Consider the following 27,584-nt stretch of genomic DNA (forward strand, 5'->3'; position numbering starts at 1 on the left):
CATGCTCCGGTGAGGAAAGGGAAAAACAAGAAGCGGGCGGCCAGGCCCGGCAAGCCACGCATCAAGTGGGTGTCCAAAGAAGATGAGTGCCTCGCCGAAGCATGGAAGACCGTCTGCCTCGACCCAATCACCAGCACGAACCAGAACGCCGACACGTATTGGGAGCGCATCAAGTCGGAGTTCGATGAGCGCAAGTTGGTGCACCCCTACTTCAGCATCCACATGCAGCGCGGCTCGAAGGCCATGGCGAACCATTGGGCGCTCATCCAAATGCCCTGCAACAAATGGCATGGGATCTTCGAGGAGATCGTGGCTCGCCAGGAAAGCGGCGCCAACACCGAGGGCCAGGTATGCACAAACGCCGGTTCACGCTCCTTTTCGTCGTGTGCGTCACCGATACTTGTTCTTCGGCGCAGATGGTTCCGATGTTCGCCATGTACCGCCAGGACAGCAGCACCGACCAAGAGTTCAAGTACCTCCACGTGTTCTCCCGGATCGAGAAGTGCAAAAGTGGGCAGACGTCCGGCGCACCCTTGACAAGGCCAAGGAGACGTACAAGCCGGACGCGCCGACACCGGGCGCGGCTGATGGGCGCCCAGACGGCAACAAACAAGCCAAGACGGCGAAGAACGCCGCGCTGGCTGTCGCGTTGCTGCAAGCGTCCATCGAGCAGTGCATAGTCGACGCCAAGAACCACGCCGCCCAGAGGGAAGAGAAATCCGAGGCGCCGTGGTCGGTGTTGGTGACGAACAACACCGTCAAGCTTGATCTACTCTGGACCAACGTCGCCGCGAAGAAGAGGAACACCGACCTAGCATTCCTGATGGGGACGGACATGTAGACGATGGACGAGTAGGTCAAGGCGTGGTACCTGGTGGAGCGCGGCCTCATCTTGAACCAGATGTCGTCGATGACCGCGCCAACTCCCACGCTGACCCCAACGTCGCCGCCAGCCCGAGCAATGATGCCTCCACGACGCCCAGCACAGAAGTCGCGCCGACGCCGACCAGCCCGTGCACGCTGACTCCCGCCAGTCCGACGCCGGAGGACAACGCCGCCGTTTGATGCATTGCCTACGTGTACTTCCTTTTGAACGCCAAACTTTCGAGTGATTGATCGCCGAACTGTGGCATGGTGATCGCCGAACTATGTGGCAGCCGCTGATCGCCAGACTTGTGGCGTTTTTTGGGTAGCGGAAAATGTCAAGATTGAATTTATAACGTCTTGGGCCGACACCTGGGGTTGTGGCTGGGAACTAAATCGCTCCAGGGCCGAAAAAGCAACGGCTGGTGCACTGGGGGGCCGAACGAGTGGAGATGCTCTAAGGGTGATGTGTTGCAACGGGCTCCTCCTTTGTGATGCCAGTGAGTGTGAGTGCTTCGTCTACAAGCCGGCCACGTGGTGATAGGGTTAAATTTGTTCATGAAGGCTGCAAGAAATATTATTATAGATAACGATGCATTTTCTAATAGTTTTTATTTCGAAATAGAATTCAGATAAATTAATTAGAATAAAAATATACACAATAGATAAATTTTGGAGCAAGTATTACCTAGTATTTTTAGAATTAATTTAATTTCTAGAGAAAAAAGGATAATATTAATTTGCACACTTTGTGATGTTTTTGTAGGGGCATTGGTCTCTCACATTCGATCCATGGGCTTTGGGCTGTCGAGCCGTTGGAACCAAAAAGAAGCCACGGGATCGCATTCCACTTCAGACTTGCCTGCTGGTTCCTGTCCAACGCCACACTCCCCACCCCAGTCCCCACCCCCGAGCGAGCTCTAGGGCGAGATGAGCAGCCGCCGCCGCCGCCGCCACGCCCGCTCGCCGGCGGCCGCGCCCCTGGAAGACGACGACCTGCTCTCCGAGATCCTGCTCCGCCTCCCGCCGCAGCCCTCCTCCCTCCCGCGCGCATCCCTCGTCTGCAAGCGCTGGCGCTGCCTCGTCTCCGACCCCGGCTTCGTCCGCCGATTCCGCATCCGCCATCGCCACAACCCTCCCCTCCTCGGTTTCTTCAACAGATATAAGGGTAGGCCCTTCGTACCTACTCTGGATGCCCCCAATCGTGTCCCCGCCGAGCGCTTCTCCTTGCCGAGCGACAAGGATCACGACGACTCCACGACCCTTGGATGTCGCCATGGTCTCGTGCTCGTCTACCTTCCGAGGAGTTTCCAGGTCCTGGTGTGGGACCCCGTCACCGGCGACCAGCACCACATTGCCGTACCCCGGGAGTTCGAGAAGAACCTAATCAACGGGGCGGTGCTTCGCGCTGACGGTGACGCCCAGCACTTCAAGGTGGTTCTGGCAGTGGCAGACGGCGACGACGTACAACATACACGAGCGCTCGCCTGTGTTTACTCGTCACAGACCGGCTTGTGGGGAAATATTATCTCTACGCCGCTCCCATACCAGGATTCTGGGTGCAATCTTCAAACCATGGTTTATTCGAGAGACGCTGTGCTGGTTGGGAATTGCCTTTACTGGAAGCTTGCTGGGAACTTGATTGGTATCCTCAAGTTTGATTTGGAGAGGCAGAGCCTAGCTGTGATACGGGTGCCAGTGGATTTGCTTGGCGAGGGTAACTCCTTCACGGTTATGAGGGCCGAGGGTGGTGGGCTGGGTTTCCTCTTTGTGCCGTACTCAGACTGCAATGCTCAGTTATGGAAGAGGAATATCGATTGCGATGGTATTGCTTCATGGGTGCTTGCACGAACTATTGAACTGGACAAGCTACTTTCTGTGGGATGGCCCTATATGATGCTTGGGTCTGCTGAGCAGAATAATGTGGTGTTTTATTGGACAGTTAATGGCGTCTTAATGGTCGAGCTTGAGTCATTGAAGTTCAAGAAGCTTTTTGAAACCATGACTTTGTCGTACTATCATCCATTCGAAAGTGTCTACAGTGGAGGTAATAGTCTGGCTTACTTCCTAAAAAAAGTCTGTTTTTTTGCTAGGTTGCTGATGAAATAATGCTCACATGATTTATTGTTAAGCTAAAAATATTTAGGTAGTGTCATATCATTTGTTCCTTTGCTACTTGATGGTTTCTCAATGTATAGCGATGATGCTATGTGTAATGATTATGTACATGTAAAAAAATCCTGTGGTTTTTAATTAGTTTCTGTTATGCAGCCAAGCAGTGGGCTGCAATTGGTTTGCTTCCTCCTCATTACTTGAACTTAGTAAACTTAGTAAAGGGTTGGAGGTTAGTAAACTTAGTCATTTTTTCTCAAGATGAGATCCACAACAGTTGGAAGTTGACTACATGAAAAACTGACTTGAATCCTTTGGAAGATTAAGCCTGGAATATTTCCTTCATTCTGTATTGTTATCTCCGCTGATATTTCTAATAGTCTTAAATGCATAATAACCACTTCATTTGAAAATTGCGAGTAACTTATCACTTGTAGAACTGTCCTACGTGTGTCAAGTTCATTTGCACCAGGAAACATTTATAACCAGTGTTCATTTTCATCTTTTCATGCTAAATTTATTTAAAGATAATTTAAACCAGGATTACTTATGTTGCCAGGATTGTTAGTATGAGTTTTCCAATATGGTGTGGAAGGAGCTTCAGATTAGCTCTATATAAGGCCTCCATTTTTTACCAGCTAATTGTATGATTGTGCATGTTATTCATTTGCATGACATCAATGAGTATGCGCTGTTTTGGGGATATTCACTAAATTTGGCAATAGGTGTATTATGTTTATCTGTTTCATTATTGTATCAAATCTGAGTTGCTTTTCTTGAATTACAGCAATGGATTTACCTAAATACCTAGTTGATGCATCTCGTTTCTATGTCTTTCATCCGAATGTCGTGAGCGAGCCAAAGCTCCCGCTTCGGGTTTATTGATAGCTAATACTGGTTACAATATAGGACTCTCTTTGTATAGCAAGTTAGTAAATAAGAAAGCTTCAGATGTTTCATCTGGATAGGGCATGCACTAACTAACTTTGTAGAACAACTAATGTACTACCTCTGTAACTAAATGTGAACTGCAAAAACGTCGTATATTTAGTTACAGAGGGAGTATTTGATATGGATAATATATTTTATGTGGAAATCAGGGGCTGACTTGAGGATCAAGCCTTCAGTTCCTTCACCTTATCCTTATTGCGGCAGCCGTGTACTCTGCCCATATGATACATTGTTTGACTTCTTATGCTTTTAGGAACATGTGTTGGCGATGGACGCGATGGGGCTGAGCTTTTGGTTGATGCATAAGATGATTGTCCGGTTGGATATGCTATTTGATCTACTGGTTGAGCAGGTAAGCTTATCTCCTACACTGATGTTCTATCTCCTTTCTACTGGATATGCTCCTTGTTTGCCCTCCCTTCCATCCAGCTTCCTTGCTTTCAGTTGTTCTCCTCCTTAGCACTCTCCAAGTTCCTTCTGGTAGTGGCTCTTCTCCCTCTAGCCCCTCCAGTGACTGGCTGATGACTTATGACTCTTCCTCTTTCCCTATTTGTGCATATGTTTGTGCCTGCTTAGAGTTGAGAATGTTGTCATGCTAAGTAGTAGGAAAGGAAGCACTAACCTTTACTTTGCTTTAGTGATATATTTGTGTTTCTGTTTTACTCTTCGCAGCATTGCCTTTTACTTTTTACCCACTGTGGTTATGGGCCAATCAAGTCCTAGTGTGATTTGCATGTTGTCCCGTCTACACAAGGGAACAAGTAATTGCTAGCTAACAATACCCGAGCATCTGTTTTCAAAGTTTCTTTATTTATACAGGTGTATTAGTATCCTATTTCATGTTGCTGCTTGTTTTAGATCACTGTGATACCCAATGAACTAATTGTTTAGAGTTATATTTATGGTGGACTTTGGCCTTTTGCATTCTGACATTTGGCCTCCCCGTGTGGCTTTTGCCTCCTGATAATATCAAGTTGCATATTTTCTTAACATGGTATTAGAGCCTTAGTTTTTTTTCTGCATGTGCAACTCGTGCTCTCCCGACCCAATCTTGCGCTGCCGTTGACCTCCATCGGCCACCGTCGCCGTTTCTCCCACCCGCACACTCACTTTCTGTTTCTCAAACCGTTGCTTCCCCGACAACTACTGGGGTGCTGTTGCGACCTGTCAGCATGCCGTAGCCTTGCTTTTCACGCTGGTTGTGCTGCCTTCCTCCCTCTCTTGCCGCTGCAGCATGTGCCATCCCACATCCGCGCGCCAATCCGCGGTCAACGACGACGCCCGCGACTCCTGCGCCAGTCCGCGGCCTGCGCCTGTGCGTCAGTCTGCGTCCCGCGACTCCTGCACCTGTGTGCTAGTCCGCGGCCCACGACTCCTATATCCGCGCCCCAGTCCGTGGTCCACGACGAATTATGCGCGCCCGCGCCCACACGGACGGCTCCAGATCGGGCCGCCAGTCCCTTGATCTAGATCAGACTGGGACTCCAGGTCGTCTGCCATCACCACCACCTCCAGGAGGACGCCATCAACTTCCAGGTCGCTCGCCCTGCTGCTCCCCTCCAGCCGGAGCTCCCAGGCCACCGCCCGATGCCTGTCCTCCGATCGTCAAGGCCCTCCAGGCCGTGTCTGCCCCTTTGATTCGCTCGCGCTGACTCCCTTGGCCGGGTGTTTCCAAGGTGTGTGCATCTTGATAAGGTTTGTGACTAAAAGAGAGAGAGAAAAAAAGAAGTGAGAGTTAAAAAAATGTTGTGTCCGTCAGGCTTGCATCTCCTTCGCTGCCCACCAACTTTCGACGGTGTTCCCTATATTGATCCCGTCTCACACATGCGTCGTCGCTTGGTGCTCATTTGTCTATGACGTTGTCCCCTAAGACGTCTTCAGCAGGCTGCATTGGTTGGTCGCTATTCGTCGACTCTTCTTGTGGCCTCTGCCCACGGTGGCGGTGACCGCTCTACGTCGACTCTTCTCACGACTTTTGCCCGCGGTGACGGTGACCGCTCTATGTCGACTCCTCTCAAGCAGTCACGGAACCTGCAGAACCTGTCGGTGAAGAATCCCAAGCAGCAAGCAGGCGTCGCAGTTGCACAACCTCACGCGCAAACCTAAACACGGCGGAAGAGGTCGAGGTAGAAACACTTGCCGACGATGAGCGGTCGACACCACCCATGGAAGCCGCATATAGAGTCAACGTAGAGCCGCATGTGGGAGCCACCAGGGGAGTCGACGTAGAGTGGTCACTGCCACGCACGGAAGCCATGAGAGGAGAGGTCGAGGTAGAAACACTTGCCGACGATGAGCGGTCGACACCAGTCGTGAAAGCTGCATATAGAGTCGACGTAGAGCTGCATGTGGGAGCCACTAGGGGAGTCGACGTAGACCGGTCACTGCCGCGCATCGAAGCTGTGAGAGGAAGGGGAGTCGACGTAGAGCGGTCACTGCCGCGCACGGAAGCCGTGAGAGGATCTCCTCTATCCTCTCACGAGTTTCGTGCGCGGTAGTGACCGCTCTACGTCGACTCCCCCAGTGGCTCCCACATGCGGCTCTACGTTGACTCTATTTGCGGCTTTCACGGGTGGTGCCGACCGCTCATCGTTGACAAGTGTTTCTACTGACCTCTTCCGCCGTGTTCATGTTTGATTGTGAGGTTGTGCAAGTGCGACGCCTGCTGCTTGGGATTCTTCACCGACAACTTCTGCAGGTTCCGTGACCGACCCTTCTGGCACCGAGAAACCACCTTCTACTCATTCAGGTACATCCCCATGGATTCTTGATACTGGAGCGTCTTTTCATATGACTTATGCTTCTTCCACTGACCTCCGTTCGACCTGTCGAGTCTCATGTTCGTGTTCTTACGGCTGATGGCATTCCCCTCCCTGTAGCTAGTAGAGGCACTCTTAGCACTTCTTCATTTCATGTTCCCTCTGTCGCTCATGTTCCTCAACTTACCATGCAGGTCATATCTGGTGGTCAGATTGTTGACTCTAGTTGTAGGGTCATTCTCGACTTTGATTCGTGTTATGTTCAGGATCGTCGCACGGGTGCTCTGTTTGGTGCTGGCCCTTGACGCCCTGATGGTCTCTGGGAGCTTGACTGGCTTCGCCTTCCCTCCGCCGCCGCCAGTCTTACAGCCCCTGTTGCTGCATCTACCAGCTCTTTTCAGCAGTGGCATCATCGTCTTGGCCATTTATGTGGTTCTTGTCTCTCATCTTTGGTTCATCGCGGTGTTCTAGAGTCTGTCTCTGGTAACGCTTCGTTGGATTGTCTGGGTTGTAGTCTTGGTGAGCAGATTCAGCTACCCTATCCTCACAGTCAGTCAGTGTTTGAGCGCCCTTTTGATCTCGTTCACTCTGATATTTGGGATCCGGCTCCCTTTGCTTCGAAAGCGGGTCATCGCTACTGTATTATCTTTATAGACGATTTTTCTCGGTACACTTGGATCTATTTCATTGTCACGCCCAATATGCAATACTATCCTAAAGAGACTCGAAGGTCCCACCAAGGATAGAACCGCATATTGAAACGCTTCGCAAGGTGGATATCATTACATCAACATTACATAATAGATGGGGATACATACAAGAGGCATACAATGCCACACGAATACAACATCACAATACATAAGAGCATCATCCGACTACGGATGAAACACAAACAGAAACTCAAACGACATCCACCCTGCTAGCCCAGGCTGCCGACCTGGAACCTATCCCCTGATCGAAGAAGAAGCAGAAGGAGAACTCCAAAACAAGCAAACATCGCTCTCGCGTCATGATCATCGCATAACCTGTACCTGCAACTGTTGTTTTAATAATCTGTGAGCCACGAGGACTCAGCAATCCCATTACCATGGGTATCAAGACTAGCAAAGCTTGAAGGGAAAGGAAGGGGTAAAGTGGTGAGGTTGCAGCAGCGACTAAGCATATATGGTGGCTAACATACGCAAATAAGAGCGAGAAGAGAGCAAGCGGAACGGTCGTGAAGCTAGCAATGATCAAGAAGTGATCCTGAACTCCTACTTACGTCAAACATAACCCAAAACCGTGTTCACTTCCCGGACTCCGCCGAAAAGAGACCATCACGGCTACACATGCGGTTGATGCGTTTTAACTCGTATCTGGTGTCAAGTTATCTATAACCGGACATTAACAAATTCCCATCTGCCACATAACCGCGGGCACGGCTTTCGAAAGTTTATACCCTGCAGGGGTGTCCCAACTTAGCCCATGATAAGCTCTCGCGGTCAACGAAGGATATTCCTTCTCCCAGGAAGACCCGATCAGACTCGGAATCTCGGTTTACAAGACATTTCGACAATGGTAAAACAAGACCAGCAAAGCTGCCCGATGTGCCGACAAATCCCGATAGGAGTCGCACGTACCTCGTTCTCAGGGCACACCGGATAAGTCAAGCTACGAGTAAAACCAGCCCTCAAGTTTCCCCGAGGTGGCCCCGCAGGCTGCTCATTTTGGACCAACACTCGAAGGAGCACTGGCCCGGGGGGGGGGGTTAAAATAAAGATGACCCTCGGGCTCCGGAAACCCAAGGAAAAAAGGGCTAGGTGAGGCAAATGGTAAAACCAAGGTTGGGCCTTGCTGGAGGAGTTTTATTCAAAGCGAACTGTCAAGGGGGTCCCATAAATCACCCAACCGCGTAAGGAACGCAAAATCCGGAAACATAACACCGATATGACGGAAACTAGGGCGGCAAGAGTGGAACAAAACACCAGGCATAAGGCCAAGTCTTTCACCCTTTACCAAGTATATAGATGCATTAATAATATAAGAGATATTGTGATATCCCAACATAATCCTGTCCACCATGGAGCAATCTTCAACTTCACCTGCAACTAACAACGCTATAAGAGGGGCTGAGCAAAAACGGTAACATAGCCAAGCAATGGTTTGCTAGGAAGGGTGTCAAAGGTTAGAGGTTCATGGCAATTGGAAGGCTTGATAAACAGGTCATAGGTAGCGCAGCAAAGCGATAGAACGAAGCAACTAGCATAGCAATGATAGTAGTGAGATCCAGGGTAGCGGTCATCTTGCCTGAAATCCCGCGAGGAAGAAGAACGAGTCCATGAAGAAGATGAAGCCACGAAGACGAACCAAGCGTAGACGAACGAATCCTCACGATCGCAACGAAACGAGAACTATCGAGAGAAGCACACAACATGGTAAACACATCACACATAGACAAGACATGATGCACAACCAAGTATGATGCATGACAAAGCTACATGAAGCTACTCATGGCAAGAGATGATGCAAACGAGAGCAACACATCAAAGCAAGGTTAAATGAGGCCGAAAACAACATATAACAATTCCGGTAAGTCCTCATGTGCAAATTTCGAAGTTGGTCCAGATCTGGATAAACCTTATGTTCAAGTTGTTAAACAGCAAGTTAAGATGCACCAAGATGATCTACACGAGATTCTAGTCAAGTTACATATAAACTTCATTTAATTCGGAGCTACGGCCTAGAAGATATGAGCAAAACAAGTTAAACATGGCATTGATGAAAAACACATACAAACATCAAGCAAACATCTCAAAACAAGGATGCAACATGATAATATGAAGCTACATGCAAAATCAAGCAAGTTTCATATAGAGCACCTCAAAACGGAGCAACGGTTCAACACATACACTCTATACAAGTTTAAAGGACAAGCTGTCCAAAACAGCAACTAGGCATCTTGCAAGCATCAAAACAACATGCTACAGTACCATAATATGAAAACAAAAGGCACGGGCATGATGTACAGGTAAAGCATAACAAAACATGAACACTGAGCTATCTCCAGAAATCACTAGAACATGCTCAAAAAGACATGGCAAGATTGCAAATAATAACATTTTTAGGCTTAGCAGAAATAACATCAGGTTGCAATGTTTAGAGCTATCAAACAACATGCTACAGGAACTTATCATGGCAAACAAAGGCATGACATGATACTACTAAATGCATAGAGCAAAAGTCCCTTACTGACCATGAGCCAAAAAGGATCAGAAGATATGATGGCACCCATATAAACATGGCAAGTTATATGACAGATTCATACATGGCAGGAACAACAATAAGTAGGCATGTTGGTGAGCTTGTACCACTCACCACAGAGCAATACATGGCATGACAAGGTGACCAACAGTAAGAATACATGTTTATGAAGCTAAGCATGGCAAGAGCAAGTTCATAGGGTGCATGGATCACTAGCAACACACATGGCAAAATTGAACTTAATGTTAACAGGCTGACAGCAACATTATTTAACAACTTGAGAGCAATATTGCAACAAGTTACAACAGGCTATAAATGCAAGCGGGGGCATGGATGGATAGAGCATGACATGTATAACAAAACATCTTTAGTGAACATCTCCAGATTATGCATAGAATGACTTGTAGCAGCAGGTTTACATGGCAATAAAATATAACAGAATCAGCCTAGCAAAACAGCAACAGCAAGTACTCTACTTCACGGGCTCGATGCACTCAGTACAAGACTTAAAAAAATACATGGATTGCACCTCTGCAAAGATGGCATGATGTAGTACAAAACACATGTAGAGCTCATGCTCATAGGATGCACACACAAAATGCAATGAAAAAGACAAATCATCAAGTTCTGTTAACAGACAGCAATTAACATCATATAGCACTCTTGCAACGATGATTCAGGCATCAAGATCACCTCTAACAAGCATGGCACAATGGAATGAAATGTAGAGCATCTCTCAATGAACATTTTGATATATTATGCATGCAAAGCGGAGCAGTATGCATGGAGTTATGATGGTTGAACAGGGGACCAAAATGCAAATAATTTCGGGACTTGGCAGAAAAAAAAACGGAATCAGGCGATGGATACTAAATGATGCACAGGGCGCAGGTTTGCGGGTCCTCACCATGGGCCGAGGCCCAGAACGTGAAGAGGAGGCCGGCGGGGTCTGGAGAGGAACTGGGTTGGGCCGGGGGCTTGTGCAGCTGGGCCGGGCCCACGCGGGCGCTGCAGGGGAGGGGGTTGGGCGCGCTCCTCCGCACGAAGCAGGACGGCGGCGGCGGCGGCGCGTCTCCGACGGAGCTCCCGCGGAGGAGGGAGGCGGATCCTGCCGAGGATGGATGGATCCGGGCGGTGGGGGCCTGATCCCGCCGGATCTGTCGCTGGAGCAGGGCGGCAGCAGGGAAGGCGGCGGCGAACTCCATGGCGGCGCCGGCGAGGAGCTCTGCAGGGGAGAGGAGAGAGGTGTGAGGAAGGACGGAGGGAGAGGGAGGAGCTCTGCAGGGGAGAGGAGAGAGGTGTGAGGAAGGACGGAGGGAGAGGGAGGCGCGGCGCCGGTGAAGACCTGGAGCCGCGGCGGCGTTCGATAGCGGCGAGGACGGGCGCGGGGAGCCACGGGGATGCGCGGGCGGCTGACGACGGCCATCGGCGGCGCTGGGAGGAGCTTGGGCGCGCGGGATGAGCGGATCTGGCGGCGACAAGTGGCGGGTGGAGGCTGAGGCTGCACGGAAAATGAGGAGGAAGGTGGAAGAAGGCCAAAATTGGCAAGGGAAGGTGTTTAAATAAGGAAGGGGGGTTAGGGTTGGGGTTTTTGCCCTGTCTCGGAGCCGTTCGATCGCCATCGGACGGTTCGGAGTGGAGGGGGGTAGGTAGTGGGTTAGGTGGGCTGTGTAGGAGAGTTGGGTTGCGAGGAGAGGGGAGAAATGCAGCCCAGCACGGTTTTCGAAGACCAAAACGTCCGACGAATACACCGGCTATATCACGGTTATATATTTAACGGTTGGGCAGTCAAACGAACTCCGAATGCGACGAAATTTGACACGAGGCCTGTCTACACTATAATAAGACCGCACGCCAACTCTCACCCCATTCCGAGAACATTTTTATGCCACTTATAAAATAATATTTCGGAGGTACCGCGGGCGCGTGTGAGTGTCGGGGCTCGGAACGGACAACGGAGAGAACCAGGGGAACCCGAACGAATGCAAGTTTTGAAAAACATGCAGATGAAATGCAGGTGATGACATGGCAACATGCAACACGCAAGCAAATGACATGGCAACAACGATGAATAACTGGGAGACACCTGGCGCATCGAATCCGGGGCGTTACATTCATGTCTTCTCGTAGCGAGGTCTTATCTATATACAAAAAAATTGCTGCCATGGTTCATACCCAGTTTTCCACTCCTATTCGTGTTCTTCCCGCAGATTCTGCTGGTGAGTACATCTCCCAGGCGCTACGAGGATTCCTTGCTGAGCAGGGTACTCTTACTCAGTTCTCTTGCCCTGGTGCTCATGGTCAGATGGCGTGGCTGAGCACAAGCATCGTCACCTTCTTGAGGTGGCACGTGCGATGATGATCGCCGCCTCTCTTCCGCCTCATTTATGGGCTGAGGCTATTACCACTTCCACCTATCTCAGCAACATTTAACCATCTGCTGCTCTAGAGGGTGGTATTCTTCTAAAGCGTCTTTCTGGTCGTTCTCCTGATTATTCATCGCTTCGTTTGTTTGGTTGCATTTGCTATGTTTCTCTTGCCCCTCGTGAACACACCAAACTGTTGCTTAGTCTGTTGAGTGTGTCCTTGTCGAATATAGTGATGAGCATAAGGGCTATCGGTGTTGGGATCCTATTAGTCGTGGGATGCATATTTCCCGGGATATGACTTTTGATGAGTCTCGTCCCTTCTACCCGCGTCCATCCTTGGCCTTTTCCACGGAGAACATCTCTTTTCTTACATTTCTAGATACACCCTCCTCTGTGCCAAGTATTCCTACTCCTCACCCCGCTGTTGCAGATCTGACGCCGTCCTCTCCTACGGTTTCTTCATCTACCTCATTGCATGACTCTCCACCTTCATTGCCGGTACCTTCCCCCTCTCCACCTTTATCACCAATACATTCCCCATCTACGTCTCCACCTCCAGTGATTCCACCTCTTCCTTAACTTTCCATTATACTCGTCGTCCATGTGATGTGGATGAGTCTACTGATGTGCCCTCCACTTCTGTGTGTCTTCTTCCTCCTCTTAGCCGACTTACGGTCTTCGTTCTCGGCCTTGTCCACCCCTTGCCCGATATTCTCCTTTTCTCTATGGTCTTTCAACCGTTCTTGAGCCAACTTCTTATCAAGATGTTGTTCATTCTGAATGGCAGTTTGCGATGGTAGAGGACATTGCTACCCTTGAGCGCACCGACACGTGGGATCTGGTTTCTCATCCTCCCCATGTTCGTCCTATCACTTGTAAGTGGTTCTATAAGATTAATACTTGCTCTAATAGTTCTCTTGAGCATCAGCATGTCTTGTGGTTCGTGACTTTCAGTAGGAGCATGGTCGTGACTGTTGAGACTTTTGCTCCTGTGGCCCATATGACCACTATCTGCACACTTCTTGCTGTGGCCTATGTTCGCCCTTGGTCTGTGTCTCAACTTGATGTGAAGAATGCCTTTCTAAATGGTGAGTTGCGTGAGGAGGTTTATATGCAACCACCACTTGGGTATTCTGTTCCTGATAGCATGGTTTGTCATCTTCGTCGCTCTCTCTATGGTCTTAAGCAAGCCCCCCATGCCTGGTTTGAGTGCTTTGCCTCTGTGGTGACTGTTGTTGGTTTTTCGTTCAATGCTCATGATCCAGCGTTGTTTGTCTTCCTTTCTGCTTGTGGTAGGACTCTTCTTCTATATGTTGATGACATGATCATCACTGGTGACGACTTTGAGTACATTGCCTTTGTCAAGGCACGACTTAGTGAGAAGTTTCTTATGTCTGATCTTGGTCCTCTTGTTACTTTCTTGGGATTGAGATTTCTTCGACCTTTGATGGCTTCTTTATTTTTCAAGAAAAGTATATCCAGGATCTTCTTTCTCATGCGGCTCTTAGTGATGAGCCCACTGTTGAGACTCCTATGGAGCTCAATGTTCATCTTTGTGCTTCTGATGGTGAGCCCTTGTCTAATCCGACGCGTTATCGTCATCTTGTTGGGAGTCTTGTCTATCTAGCTGTCACTCGTTCGGGTATCTCCTATCCTGTCCATATTCTGAGTCAGTTTGTCTATGCTCCCACTTCGGTTCACTACAGTCACCTTCGTGTTCTACAATATCTTCATGTCATGATCTCTCACCGTCTCTTCTTTCATCGTTCCAGCTTGCTACAGCTCCCTATTCGGATGCTACATGGGCTAATGATCCTTCGGATCGCCGTTCCCTATCTGTTTACTTTGTTTTTTTGGTGGTTCTCTCATTTCCTAGAAGTGGCCGAGTTGCGAGCTATGGCTCTACTGACAACAGAGGTGACTTGGTTACGATGGTTGCTAGAGGATTTTGGTGTTTCTGTTACTACACCTACTGCCCTGGTGCTACCAGTATTACGCGGGACCCTGTGAAGCATGAGCTTACCAAGCATTTTGGGGTTGATGCTTTTTTTTGCGCGTTGGTGTCTAGGATCGTGTTATTGCTCTTCAGTATGTGCCTTCCGAGTTACAGTTGGAGAACTTCACGAAGGCTCAAACTAGAGCGCAACATGGATTTTTCCTCTCCAAATTCAGTTTTGTAGATCCACCATGAGTTTGAGGGGGTGTTAAAGTTATATTTATGGTGGACTTTGGCCTTTTGCATTCTGGCACCTCCCCGTGTACATGCATATATGATGGCTTTTGCCTCATGATAATATCAAGTTGCATATTTCCCTAACACTAATGATTGTCACCGTACTTTTGGTATTGCCTTCGTTAAATTGTATACTGCTGTTCATAGTTTGCTTGCAGTTATTTTAGTTTTTTGGACGATTATTCTAGTATTAGGCTGTTTGGTCAAGCATTTTCTTAGAAAGTCATTCATTGTCCTCCAAACTTGCCTATATATGTAATTGGCCATCAGCCACTAATATAATTTGGTTGGTCCAAAATATATGCACCAATGTTTGTGTGGAGTCAAGTTCTTCAATTGTGGCCACCATGGAGTTTTAGTACTTTGTACCAAACACAGATCAAAATGACACTAAATTCAGTCCTATAAACTGCTTTCATTGCTACTAGCATCTTTTACTTTTACTATTATATTATCTTTGGGCTAGTGGTGAAATTATTGCTTGATGTCAAGACTGAAGAGTAAAAATGTGGAAGTCATTTTGGATAAAAAAGGAAGTTTCAGTTAATAAGATGATGCACGATCCCTTGCTTGAAGCTTGTACAACATGAATTTGATGAAATTCGATTCGTTAGTTACTCCTCTATATTTGTAAAAATTATGCCTGTGAGATGGAAAAAAATATCTTCTTTCTTACTCCATGTGATCATGAGCCCTTCATATGCCACTGTTCTTGTAGCTTCTACTCAGGCCAAATGTAACCATATAAACTGCTTTCATCGCTAATGATTTTTTAAACTTCTATTAGCATATTATCTTTACAGTAGTGGTGAACTTATTGTTTGATGCTGTTAAGAGTGAGTGGTAGTCATTTTCGATCTAAGGAAGCTTGTGCAACATGGATTGTGATGGAATTTGATTCGTTGCTGACTAGCCAACTTGCACGTTTTTAAAAAGTAGGTATATGAGGTAGAAACCAGATGTCTTTTCTTTCCTACTCTATGAGACCACCATGAGCCCCTCATATGCCCGCTGTTTTTTTAGCTTCTATCAGGGAAATGTAGCCCAAAAAAAAACTTCAAAAAAAAAAAGATGCTGAAGTTGTGGTACTACGCTACAAATTACCTGTTGTTTTCTGTTTGTAATGTCTTGTTTTCTCCAAATAATGCTGAGATGATTCAAGTTTGGATCCCACACAACTTCCACATGGTGAAGCTAATGTTTTTTGTTTGTTTGAGTCATACAAAGGTCATGGGAATGACTCCAACTGAATTTCCTGAATGAATAGTACTCCCTCCGTCCCAAAATTCTTGTCTTAGATTTGTCTACATACGGGTGTATCTATTCACGTTTTAGTGTTAGATACATCCGTATCTAGATAAATCTAAGACAAGAATTTTGGGACAGAGTGAGTATATACTCCCTCCGTCCCAAAATTCTTGTCTTAGATTCGTCTAGATATGGATGTATCTAATACTAAAACATGACTCGATACATCCATATTTTGACAAATCTATGACAAGAATTTTCGGACAGAGGGAGTACTTGTTTGACTGATGATATTGCTTGCTCCGCAGGTCTGGAGTTACATCCCGGTGACTGAAATACAGAAATGGCTTGGGTTCTTCCGTTTTGTATGCTTGACGCGGAGACTGGCATTGACCCTCTATGCAGCATATGCACTGGCCACCTGTGAAATGGACCTGTAGGAATTACGTAGTTGCTTAATTTGCTAACTCCCATCTACGTATTATCTAATTCTTGTGAACATTCCACGACTGGCATGAATGATGGATGAAGGCACACCACCGGCTTGGTTCGTTCAACGAGTACTTTCCTTGTGTTCCATTTAATTTCGTTTTTGCATTTCTCAAGCAAGCATGTTCTGGCGAGCTCACCTCTTCCTTGCATTTAAGTGTGCGCGCATGTGTGTGTGTTGTATCAGGCAGGGAAGTTTCTGTCCAATTTTGGATGTGTTTTGTTGAATTTCTATCTTGTTCAGAGCTCGTATTTTAAACGCTCAGTTACCTGGTGCTGTTTGACACTACTGCATAAATAAGTGTTCGTTTGACTAGGGTCGGGCAATGCTACTTGCGTTCTTTGATACTCCCTCCGTCCGGAAATACTTGTCATTGTTCAATGTTAAGTATTTCCGGACGGAAGGAGTATATTGGAAAGACTTTGATTCGTCTTTTTATGAGTTTTGAAGAAGTAATGTCTCAACTTACTTCCTGACAAAGATGGTAAATAACCAGGCTGTTGTGAATAGGACAGGTATTTCTAAATCAAAGCAGAATAATTATTAGAATTGATATGCTTCTACACAAGGATGACAGCCCACTAGTAGAAAAGGAGGCATTGGTCCAGGCCGGGTCAGCCCATTAGTCCCGGTTCAATCCAGAATCGGGACCAATGGGGGCATTGGACCCGGTTCGTGAGCCTCGGGGCTGGCCGGGCCACGTGGGCCATTGGTCCCGGTTTGTCTGGACCTTTTGGTCCCGGTTGGTGGGACGAACCGGGACCAATGTGCCTTGCTTCTGGCCCACCACCATTGGTCCCTGTTAGTGGCATGAACCGGGACCAAAGGTTTCCCTTTAGTCCCGGTTCATACCACCAACCGGGACTAAAGTGTTGGTCCTCGTTGCGGCCAGAGTTTAGTCCCACCTCGCCAACCAAAGGGGCTCACACCGGTTTATAAACCCCTCCCTCTCTGTTTTGTTGAGCTCCTCTCCGGTTTATAAACCCTTCCCTCTCTGTCTTGTTGAGCTCCTCTCAAAATGAAAATAGATGCCCTTATACAGAAAATTTGACCTAAATTCATACTGAATTTCTCTGAAGTTAGTAGAAATTTATTATGAATTTAGGTTGAATTTTCTCTATAAGCGCATCTATTCTCATTTCTGAGTAGTTTTTTATATAGTTTTTTTTCATTTATGCTATATTTATTTTATTTATTTATTTCTGAGTTGTAATAAGTCACTAAAAATAAAAAAGATTTTAGTAAAGTTAATCACAACTATTTTTTCTTCTATTTATTTCTGAGTAGTTTTTTATATAGTTTTTTTTTCTTTTCTGCTATTTTTTTATTTATTTCTATGTGGTAATAAGTCATTAAAAATAAAAAAGAGGCGCAATGCTAGTTAATACGCTTCAAGCCTTTCGGAATAGTGTAAACTGCACTGCACATAGCTCCGTGCAGTTTACCCTATTCCTCAAGGCTTGAAGCAAACCAACGTGCAGGTGAGCATTGAGCCTCTTCTTCATCGTCTCTGCACTCAGGGCTTATAAACAGCTGTGAGTGCCTCTCGCTTGGCGAGGTGGGACTAAAAAAACAGTTGCAGAAAGAATCAACTAAAAAACAGCTGCAGAAAATAAATAAGTAATTAGACGGGTCCATTGGTACCGGTTGGTGGCTCCAAACGGGACCAATACCTCTCTTTAGTTCTGGCACATAATGCTTTAATGTCTTATGGTTCGGCCCTCGTGATACCATGCCAACTTTCAACTTTCAACTTTTTCAGAGTTCATTTGAAATGCTTTAATGCAGAAAACAAAAGAAAATAAATAATGCAAAAAACAAAACAAAAAAACTGGAAAAAAAATAAAGCAAAAAGAAAACAAAAAAAGTGTATTCAAATTTGAAAACTAATGGCACTAACAGAAAGTTTATAATTTTTCTAAAACTAAAAGCAAAAATAATTAAAAAATAAAGCAAAAAAACAAAAGAAAATAAATAATGCAGAAAACAAAACAAAAAATCTGGGACAAAAATAAAAATAGGAACAATAAGTATTTTGTTGTAAGTAGAAATAAAATAAAATAAATAAAGCACGAAACAAAACAAAAAACAAAAAAAAGTGTTTTCAAGTAAAGTTGTACAATGCTCAGAGTGTAACCCATTTTGGTTGCAAAAACTGGGAATCACTTTGCAAGATGTATGGTTTTGATGAGGCTATGCTTGTCACCATGGATCTTGGTGATCCTACAATCGCGCAAAAGAGACCTTCGATTTTCGTCCTTGTGGATACACCTCCAATTCTTCCCCCATGTGAGCTTAACATAATTATTAAGTAATTTATATTGTTTATTTCAAAATAGTTGACAACTTATTTCCATTGACAGCTTATTTTCATTCTTCAAAGAATGTGCGGAAGATGGTAGACAGAACCTACTACACCGAAGGCTCCGAACTAACTTATCAGGAGAAAAATCATCTGGTCGCATTTTGTACTGATCTTGAGAATTACAATATCTACAATCAAACTCCTCAACATTATGGTCAATACGTGCCACTAGTGCACGTGTTAAACTACGGTAACTATCATGGAGATACTATGGTAAGATTTTTTACTATTACGACATCCGTGCATCTTTTTGCACACTTCTAAAACTAGTACATCATTGCTAACTATGAAGTTATTACTATGTTTTTCAACAGATAATCCCGAATGATTGTGTGCCTCATCTGATGTATACACACGGTAGCCTTCATGTTTTGAATATACAACCAGGTCTTCCTACGAATCTCAACTGTCCATACCGGGTTTCTAAAAGAAGTGGAGACATGACAATCAAAGAATGGAAAAAATGTATGGACAGTTGTAAAGAGCTTCTTGGAAGCAACAATCAGCGAAGGGCAAAAATTGAAGACAGGATGATCGCCATTCTTCATAATGGAGAGTCAGGGTCTATATTGTTTTATACTATTTTACCTTAAGGGTGTTTAAGTCATGTCCTACCTGATACTGATGATCACGTGCTAAGAACAATTATGTAGGGTTGGGTTCGATGACTATGAGGATGATGATCGTATGACTTATTATTAATAACGAGTAGAAGTTGTATGATGATGCATGATTAGTAGGACTTGTTATTATATATGATGATGTATGATGCGAGCATGCATGAGTTATTATATCAGCGGGTGAAATGAACATATATAGCAGCAGCGTTGGTAAACCAAGGACGAAGATATAAGAGATGACACTTCTCTCTATTAGCTAGCTAATAACAACCTAAAAATAACCCCCAAAATCCCTAAAGCAACCACTTTTCTAAAAAAAACATGGACTTTTGGTCCCGGTTAGTGTAACCAACCGGGACCAAAGGCCCTCTGACTGGGCTCGGCGCACAGGGCCACTTGGAGGCACATTGGTCCCGGTTCGTGTTTGAATCGGGACTAATGGGTGAAGGTATTAGTAACGACCCATTAGTCCCGGTTCATGAACCGGGACTAAAGGCCCTTACGAACCAGGACTATTAGGTGTTTTTCTACTAGTGGCCTTTGCTTTAAGGTAGACAAACTTTTACATAAGTGCCCTGCAAAAAAATTTTTTTTTACATAAGTGATGCGATGAAGCAAGACATGGACACTGTATAACTGGCACTACATGCTTAGCATCCTAAGCTCCCATATTATATATTTTGTTGAAAGAAAGAAATATGTAGATAAGCTGTGACACAGCACACACAGATCCGGGAGAAATCTCAATGACAGCTCAAGATGGGAATTGGCCGGGTCGGCCCACTAGGTCGCTGACCCGACCCAAAAATTCAAGGCCGATGGGTCACATGGGTCGGCCTCAATTTTTTTTTGGGTCAGTAGAGCCGACACCAAGTGACCCGTTGGGTCAGCGGGATCGACCCACCTCGTGCTCTCTATTCTCACGACGGCTATTTCTCAATCGTCGCCCTCGCCGATCTCTGCCGTGCCGGTGGTGCTGCCTCCCGCTCATCGTCCCAGTCACGTCCAGCTCATTATCCGGCTCACCGTCAGCCCGTCCACCCTGCGCCGTCCAGCTCTCTAGTGTAAATTTGAGACTAATAGGTAGAGCGTCAGTCTGATGTCAACTAGTAGTACTAGCGGTATCCGATGGCTAGATACAATTCACCCGCATGGATGCATCTCTGTACAATGCCTGGAAAGAAACAGACGAGCTTACAATGGTCTAGGTAATGTATGCATGTACAATGAACAGATGCAGCAGCTAGACCACTTGAATCTCCGTATAATTTTTTTCTTCTATCCCTAGATTACTACTCTATAGGATTTTAGCTATCGGCATATCACAAAAAGAAAACACACGTCACTAGTAATTTAGTTTTTGAGAAAAAACACATGTCACTAATAATTGGGTCGACCCGAAATACCCATCGTGCCAACAAGGCCACTACTATTCACGATATGGGTCGGCCCGTGGCCTCTTATGTTGGCCCTGAGGCCACCAGGGCCGGGTCCAAGGCCAGGGCCGGGCCGACCCATTCCCATCTTGAATGATAGCGGCAGAACTGCCATCATATCTTGTCACAAGAGATGGATAAAGCTCGGTTAATTCATGAAAATCTGGGCAGAAAAATCCCGACAAAGGGATAAACCACATGCAAATTTAACTTGGTCTGGGCCGACTTCAAAGATAGAAGGGAGCTGACTAAACAGATTACAATGCAACACACACTACTGCACGCACAGACAGTACATAGAAATTCATGCTAGCAATGTCGAAGCCTGCTGCAAAGACATGGAAGCAAAGTAGCATTGAGGATCAGTCACTAGCATGAAAGCACCGAGAGCCGCCTGATCATGGAACTTAAAACAACGAACCCCCGTCTTCCAACCCCGAAGAAGAACCCTATCCTCTCGCCTAGGCTAGAAGGCACCGCACCGTCGGATTGTTGGGCGGTCGTAACCCCAGAGCAGGCAAAGCTAGCGGTCCTCACCACGCCTTAGGCACACATACACCCGCTGCACTCTCACCTTCCCTGGACAACCGAGAGCAGAAGGAAAGCCGTCGGGAGGATCGTCGAAGAAGCAAGCCACATTTGTCTTTCACGTGGGATCAAAATTTTAGGTTGGGCTTTTCTCACATCGGAGAAAACGAGGGGGAATGGAAGAATTTTACTTCCAAAAAATGTTACTCACAAAAATAAAAAATATGGAAGGATCATGGGCTTAAATGTTTATGTGGCCATGGGCCATGGGCTCTCGAACAGTGAAGGCAAAGTGAAATAGTCACGGGCTCTCACTCCACTTCACATCCCACGGACCAGTGTCTCCTGCTAAGTCCGAGTCCACTGCCAGTCCCCACGCGAGCGACCTAGGGCGAGATGAGTAGCCGCCGCCGCCGCCGCCACGCCGGCTCGCCGGCGTCCGCGCCGCTGGACGACGACGACCTCCTCTGCGAGATCCTGCTCCGCCTTCCCCCGGAGCCCTCCTCCCTCCCGCGCGCATCCCTCGTCTGCAAGCGCTGGCGCCGCCTCGTCTCCTACCCCGGCTTCTTCCGCCGCTTCCGCCTCCACCACCGCCGCAACCCTTCCCTCCTCGGCTTCTTCGACAGGTTTAATGGCCTCTCCTTCCTACCCACTCTGGGGGCCCCCAATCGCGTCCCCCACGGGCGCTTCTCTTTCCACTGCGATGACTTCGACAGCTGCTCTATGTCCCTTGGATGTCGCCATGGCCTCATGCTCATCTTCCTTCGTAAGCGTCTCCAGGTCCTGGTGTGGGACCCCGTCACCGGCGACCAGCACCGCATTGCCATTCCCGCAGCGTTTGATACGGAGAAAACCCTTATCAACGGGGCGGTTCTTCGCGCCGCCGGAGATGTCCAACACTTCCAGGTGGTGTTGGTAGCTGCAGATGGTGACGACGAACAACACATACAGGCGCTCGCCTGTGTTTACTCGTCAAAGACCGGCTTATGGGGAAATCTTGTCTCAACACCGATTCCATACCAGGCTTCTGATAGTCCATACCGTATCCCCACCATGGTTAATACAGATGACGCTGTGCTAGCTGGAGATTCCCTTTACTGGAAGCTTACTGGGAATATGGTTGGAATTCTTGAGTTTGATTTGGAAAAGCAGAGTCTAGCTGTGATAAGGATGCCACTGGATATGTATGGCCAGGGCAAGTGCTTCACGGTTATGCGGGCCGAGGGTGGTGGGCTGGGTCTCCTCGTTGTGTCGAACTCTGACTACACCGCCCAGTTATGGAAGAGGAAGATCGATTGTGATGGTGGTGCTTCATGGGGGCTTGCACGAACTATTGAACTGGACAAGCTACTTCCCATAAAACCGGAGGAGAAAGGGCTTCTAGTGATACTAGGGTTTGCTGAGCAGAATAATGTGGTGTTTCTGTGGACAGTTATCGGTGTATTGATGATCCAGCTTGAGTCATTGGAGTTCAAGAATCTTTATAAAACCATGATCTTTTCTTACTACCATCCATTTGAAAGTGTCTACAGTGCAGGTAATAGCATGCCTTTTATTTCGGGTACAACAAAACCAAGTTGTGTTTTGATAATTGGCTGATGCAATTACGTGCACATCATTCTTGTTAAGCCAACAATTTCAGTTAGTTTCATACCAGTGATTTCTTTTGCTGCTTGATGATCTCTTTAATGTATAGCGATGTCTGTTCTGAATACAAGATTGGCAAATTCTTTGTAGGACAATCGAAATAAATTTCGTCATTATCTGCCCATTGATAGATGCAATAATTGTCTAATGGTAGTGCATACCTGCAGTGACATTTTTCCTCTAATGGTACACAAAAGTTGGAAGTTGGCTTTATTCTGTATTGTTGTCTTTGCTGATATTGCTAACAATCTTAAATCCATAATAACCACTTGCTTTGAAAATTATGTATATTATTATTAGCAAGTCCGTTTGTAGAAGGAAAAAAATAATAACCAGAGTTCATTTTCATCTTTTCGTGCTAAATTTATTTGAAGATAATTTTAAAATGACCACTTAAAGATAATTTGCATGGTGTGGAGCAAGCTCAAAATAGCTCCAGATAACTTCTCTGTTCTGAGCAGCTAATACTATGTTTTCTTATTTCATTTTTATAGAATTGATGAGTGTCTGCTGTTCGGGAAAATTCATTAGATTTGACAAGAGGTGTTTTTTTTAGTATTGTTGTACCAAGCTGAGTTATTTTTCTTGAATTACAGCTATGGATTTATCTGAAAATCTACTTGATGCCTCCTGGTTTTTGCTTGTCTTTCATGAGAATGTCTTTGTGTCTTTTGCTTCGGGTTGGAGCGTATTGTCTTTTGTCTCTGGTTTCTTGATAGCTTGATATTGTTTACAATAGATAGCTCTCATTATACGAGTTAATAGCAAAGCTTGATAGCATAAGGATAGGGAAAGCACTAAGCCACTAACCATGCTGCGGCGGCCACATACTTTGCCCCACATGACGAATTGTTTGACTTCTTATGCTCGTAGGAACATCTGTTTCTGGTGGACGCGACAGGGCTGAGCTTTTGGTCAATAAATAAGATGATTGTCCGTTGGATATGCTGTTTGATCTACTAATTGAGCAGGTAAGCTTATCTTGTACTCCTATTCTGCACCTATCTAGTGGATGTGCCCTTTTGTTTGCCCCTCCATTCCTTCCAGCTTCTTTGCTTTTTGGTTATACCTCGTCCTTAGTACTCCCCAAGTTATTCTGCTACTGTGGGCTCTTCTTCCTCTAGCCCTTTCAGTGACTGATGACTTTGGAGTTTGGACCCTTCCCCATTCCGTATTCGCGCATACGCTTGTGCCCCTCAGATATGGGAATGCTGCCATGCTAAGTACTAGAACACTGTCATGCTAAGTACAAAGTACTAGAAAATGAACCACTAGCCCATTACTTTGCTTTCATGATATATTTCTCCTTTTGTTTTGCTCTCATGACATTGCCTTGACTTTTTTCCATGTGGTTATTGTCTATCATGTCCTAGTGTGATTTGCATGTTGGCCCGTGCATACAAGAATTGATAACTAAAAACACATGAGCATATGGTTTCATAGTTCCTTTATTTATATGGATGTACAGGCATGTCGTTTTGGATTGCTGCTTATTTTGGATTATTGTGATACCTAGTGAACAAATGATTGTGACAATACTTTGAAGGCTGTGGCTTCATTAAATCAAATACTGTTGTTTTCATTTTGCTTGCAGTTATTGTAGTTTCATGGACGATTATTCTGGTGTCGGGATGATTATTCTACTGTTGTGTTGTTTTGCTGAACATTTTATTAGCATGGCACTTGTTGTCTGCCAATTCGGCCATTAGGCACTATATGTAGTTATGCTTTGTATGCAGTCTAATTTCTTCACTTTTGTCCACATGAATGTTTAATACATAATATAAAACACAAGATCAAAATTACATGACTAGATTCATCATAACAACTGCTTTAGTTACTAATAACTTTTGTTAGTTTTTACTAGTAGTGGTGGAACTGTTGGACCAAAAGAAGTACTCCCTCCGTCTCAAAATATAAGACGTTTTTGTAGGTTATAAAATAGCCTAAAAAACGTCTTATATTTTGAGACGGAGGTAGTATCAATTAATAAGATGATACATGATCATGGCTTTAAATAGCCCGCTATAGATCTGCTATAGCGTTTAAAAGAGGTACTGCGCTAAGGGTCTTTTGTCCAAACACATGAGCAAATATTTTAAATAGCTCGCTATAGCACCGCTATAGCATTTAGAAGAGGTCCGCGGCCCGCCGCTAAGAGGCTTAGCGTGCTATTTAAAACTTCGTACATGATCCCTTGCTTCTGGCTTGTAGTGCATATATTTGATGAAATTCTATTTGTTAGTGACTAGTTAAGCTCATGCATTTCTGAAAAGTATGTGTATGAGCTAGAAACCAGATCTTTTTGTGCTTTCCTCCACCATGAGCCGCCTTATGCCCACTGTTCTTTTAAGCTCTATTCAGACCGGTATAGCCAAATACTTGTAATGTTAGAAGCTGAAGGACCAGTATAGCCAAATACTTGTGATGTTAGAAGTTGATGGTGTGGTACTGCCCACTACGCTCCAATTTACCTTATTGTTGTTCTCTGACTCTGTTTAATGTTGAATTGTCTAATAATGCTGAGATGATCTACCTTCAAAACTTTTGGCTGAATTTCCACAATAGTGATGAAGCTCATGTTTACTGTTTTGGGTCTTGCAAAAGTTAGGAGAATAACTCCAGCGGCTTTTTGCGAATAAATAGTAGTGCTAGACAATTGCTTGACTGACGGTGATACTGCTTGCTTCACAGGTATCTAGAGCTACATTCTGGTGACTGAGATGAAGAAGAAATGGGTTGTTGGCTGTAGGCAGGGATCAGGCTCTTGTATTTTGTATGTTGGACCTTCAGATTGACTCTCTATGTAGCATGCACCGGTCTGTACTCTGCTGTGAAGTGCACCTGTAGGAATTAATTGCTTAATTTGACAACCTGCGTCGATTATCTAGTTTCTGTATGCATCAGTCAGCTGGCATGTTGGTTGATGGCACATTTACTTGCTTCGGTTACCCTGCGTTTCATTTAACCTGCTCTATCTATGCTTTTCAAGCAAGCATCTTGTGACGGGCTCCCCTGTAAATTTATCTTGCTTGCATTTTGGTGTGTGCGCATGTGTCTGTTATTTGATTTATTGTGCGTGTTGTTATTTGATTTATTTTGCGTGTTGTATCAGGCGTCTGAGATTTTTGCCAGATTTTGTTGAATTTGTATCTGATTCCGAGCTAAGTATTTAGAGTCTTGGTAGTTGTGATTAGTCTGACTAGGGCATCTCCAATGTGACCCGTAAATTTGCTCCAGCATCCACGGACACAGATGTGGGAGCCGGTCATCTAACATTGTTCGCATACATTTCAACCATTGTTTGAACTAAGTGGATGAAATTCATGCAAAACGGTGGATTTCATTCAAGTCCGGATAGAAAATATCACAAATCAATCATACATATTATGCAAATAAGCCTAATACAATAAAAGTTCAAATTCAACGAGATTAATCGGATGTTCAACAAGTTTTTCATGTCTCACACATACTGCTCCTTCAGCTTTATCCAATGGTACATGTGCATAAATGGCCGCCCCTCTGCCCTGTGATTGTACCTAGCAATGGGCAGCCCGGCCTGACTCGACCTTGCCCATGGGTCGGGCCTGGGCCTAGATTTCGAGCCTGATGGTCGGGCCGGGCCAGGCCTGGGCCCGTCGTATTTGCAGTTTAACGAAGAGGCCTGGCTCGAGGCCCGAGGTTTGACGGGCTTTTTGCATGTTGGGCCGGGCTTGGGCCTGATGGTCAGGCCAGGCCGGGCTCGGGCCTAGGTTTTTCATGTCGGGCTTTGGTAGGCCTGGCCCGGTCCGAGGGATGACCGGGTATACCTTGATGGTCGGGCCGGGCCAGGCCTGGGCCCGTCGTATTTGCAGTTTAACGAAGAGGCCTGGCTCGAGGCCCGAGGTTTGACGGACTTTTTGCATGTTGGGCCGGGCTTGGGCCTGATGGTCAGGCCAGGCCGGGCTCGGGCCTAGGTTTTTCATGTCGGGCTTTGGTAGGCCTGGCCCGGTCCGAGGGATGACCGGGTATACCTGTGACACATCATGGCAGCGCATGCGGGTTATACAATGTGTAGAGCAACATTGAGTGAATGAATGATTCAATCTGTAAGTTGAACAAGAAGAATCAAAACTTACGATATCATTGGCTGCAGCGCGCAATGGTCACCTTGGCTCCAGCATATTAACTGCACCAGAAAACTTGGTAACGCTGGTCTAGATGGCATATCATCGGTACACTAATGCCCTCACATTGCAATCATGGATGATGGGCGTGTCGTACGGCGTCATGTACTTTCGTGCGTGAAATGATTCATGCACTTGCTGCCAAAAGGTCCCACCTCTGCCCCTACCTATGAAATCCACGGATACAGCCAACCACGCATCACACGATAGGTCATCCTTCATGGTCGAGTGGAGTTCCTGGTCGAGTACCCCGCCATCCTTTGTACTCTAAAAATGACATGGTGTTTGAAAATAAGTTCAATGACATTTGAGTATTTGACTGAACACCTACGGGCATGGTGTGCGCCATGGTTGACGTCTACAGGACGGGTCTTGGGTGGATGAGACCGTCGTGAAAGGCGAGCGGGCGGGTCGGTGCTGGTTGCGGAGGTCCAGCAATGCATGTGTGCCAGCCGAAGTGGTAGAACGGCGACAACAGGCGGAGGAGTGTGGAGATGCAAAGCAAGAGGGGAGATGTGACGGAATGGAAGAAAATGGGACCGGAAGGAGGGATTTA

At 46.1% G+C, this 27,584-nt stretch overlaps 2 protein-coding genes across 2 annotated transcripts; both read left to right on the forward strand.

Annotated features, from left to right (window-relative positions):
- Positions 1-1,794: 1,794 nt before the first annotated feature.
- On the forward strand, positions 1,795-16,360 carry LOC119324764 (F-box protein At5g03970-like). Its single transcript, XM_037598538.1, has 3 exons — positions 1,795-2,911; positions 4,181-4,279; positions 16,085-16,360. The coding sequence occupies exons 1-2, from the start codon at positions 1,795-1,797 to the stop codon at positions 4,231-4,233; spliced, it is 1,170 nt and encodes a 389-aa protein (XP_037454435.1). The 3' UTR covers positions 4,234-4,279; positions 16,085-16,360.
- Positions 16,361-21,582: 5,222 nt separating this feature from the next.
- Positions 21,583-25,857, forward strand: LOC119326481. Its single transcript, XM_037600118.1, has 3 exons — positions 21,583-22,752; positions 23,736-23,833; positions 25,557-25,857. Exons 1-2 carry the CDS (start codon positions 21,612-21,614, stop codon positions 23,786-23,788), a joined length of 1,194 nt encoding a protein of 397 aa, XP_037456015.1. The 5' UTR covers positions 21,583-21,611; the 3' UTR covers positions 23,789-23,833; positions 25,557-25,857.
- The last annotated feature ends 1,727 nt before the right edge of the window (positions 25,858-27,584 follow it).

The sequence above is a fragment of the Triticum dicoccoides genome, chromosome 6B (assembly GCF_002162155.2).
Source record: "Triticum dicoccoides isolate Atlit2015 ecotype Zavitan chromosome 6B, WEW_v2.0, whole genome shotgun sequence".
NCBI lineage: Eukaryota > Viridiplantae > Streptophyta > Magnoliopsida > Poales > Poaceae > Triticum > Triticum dicoccoides.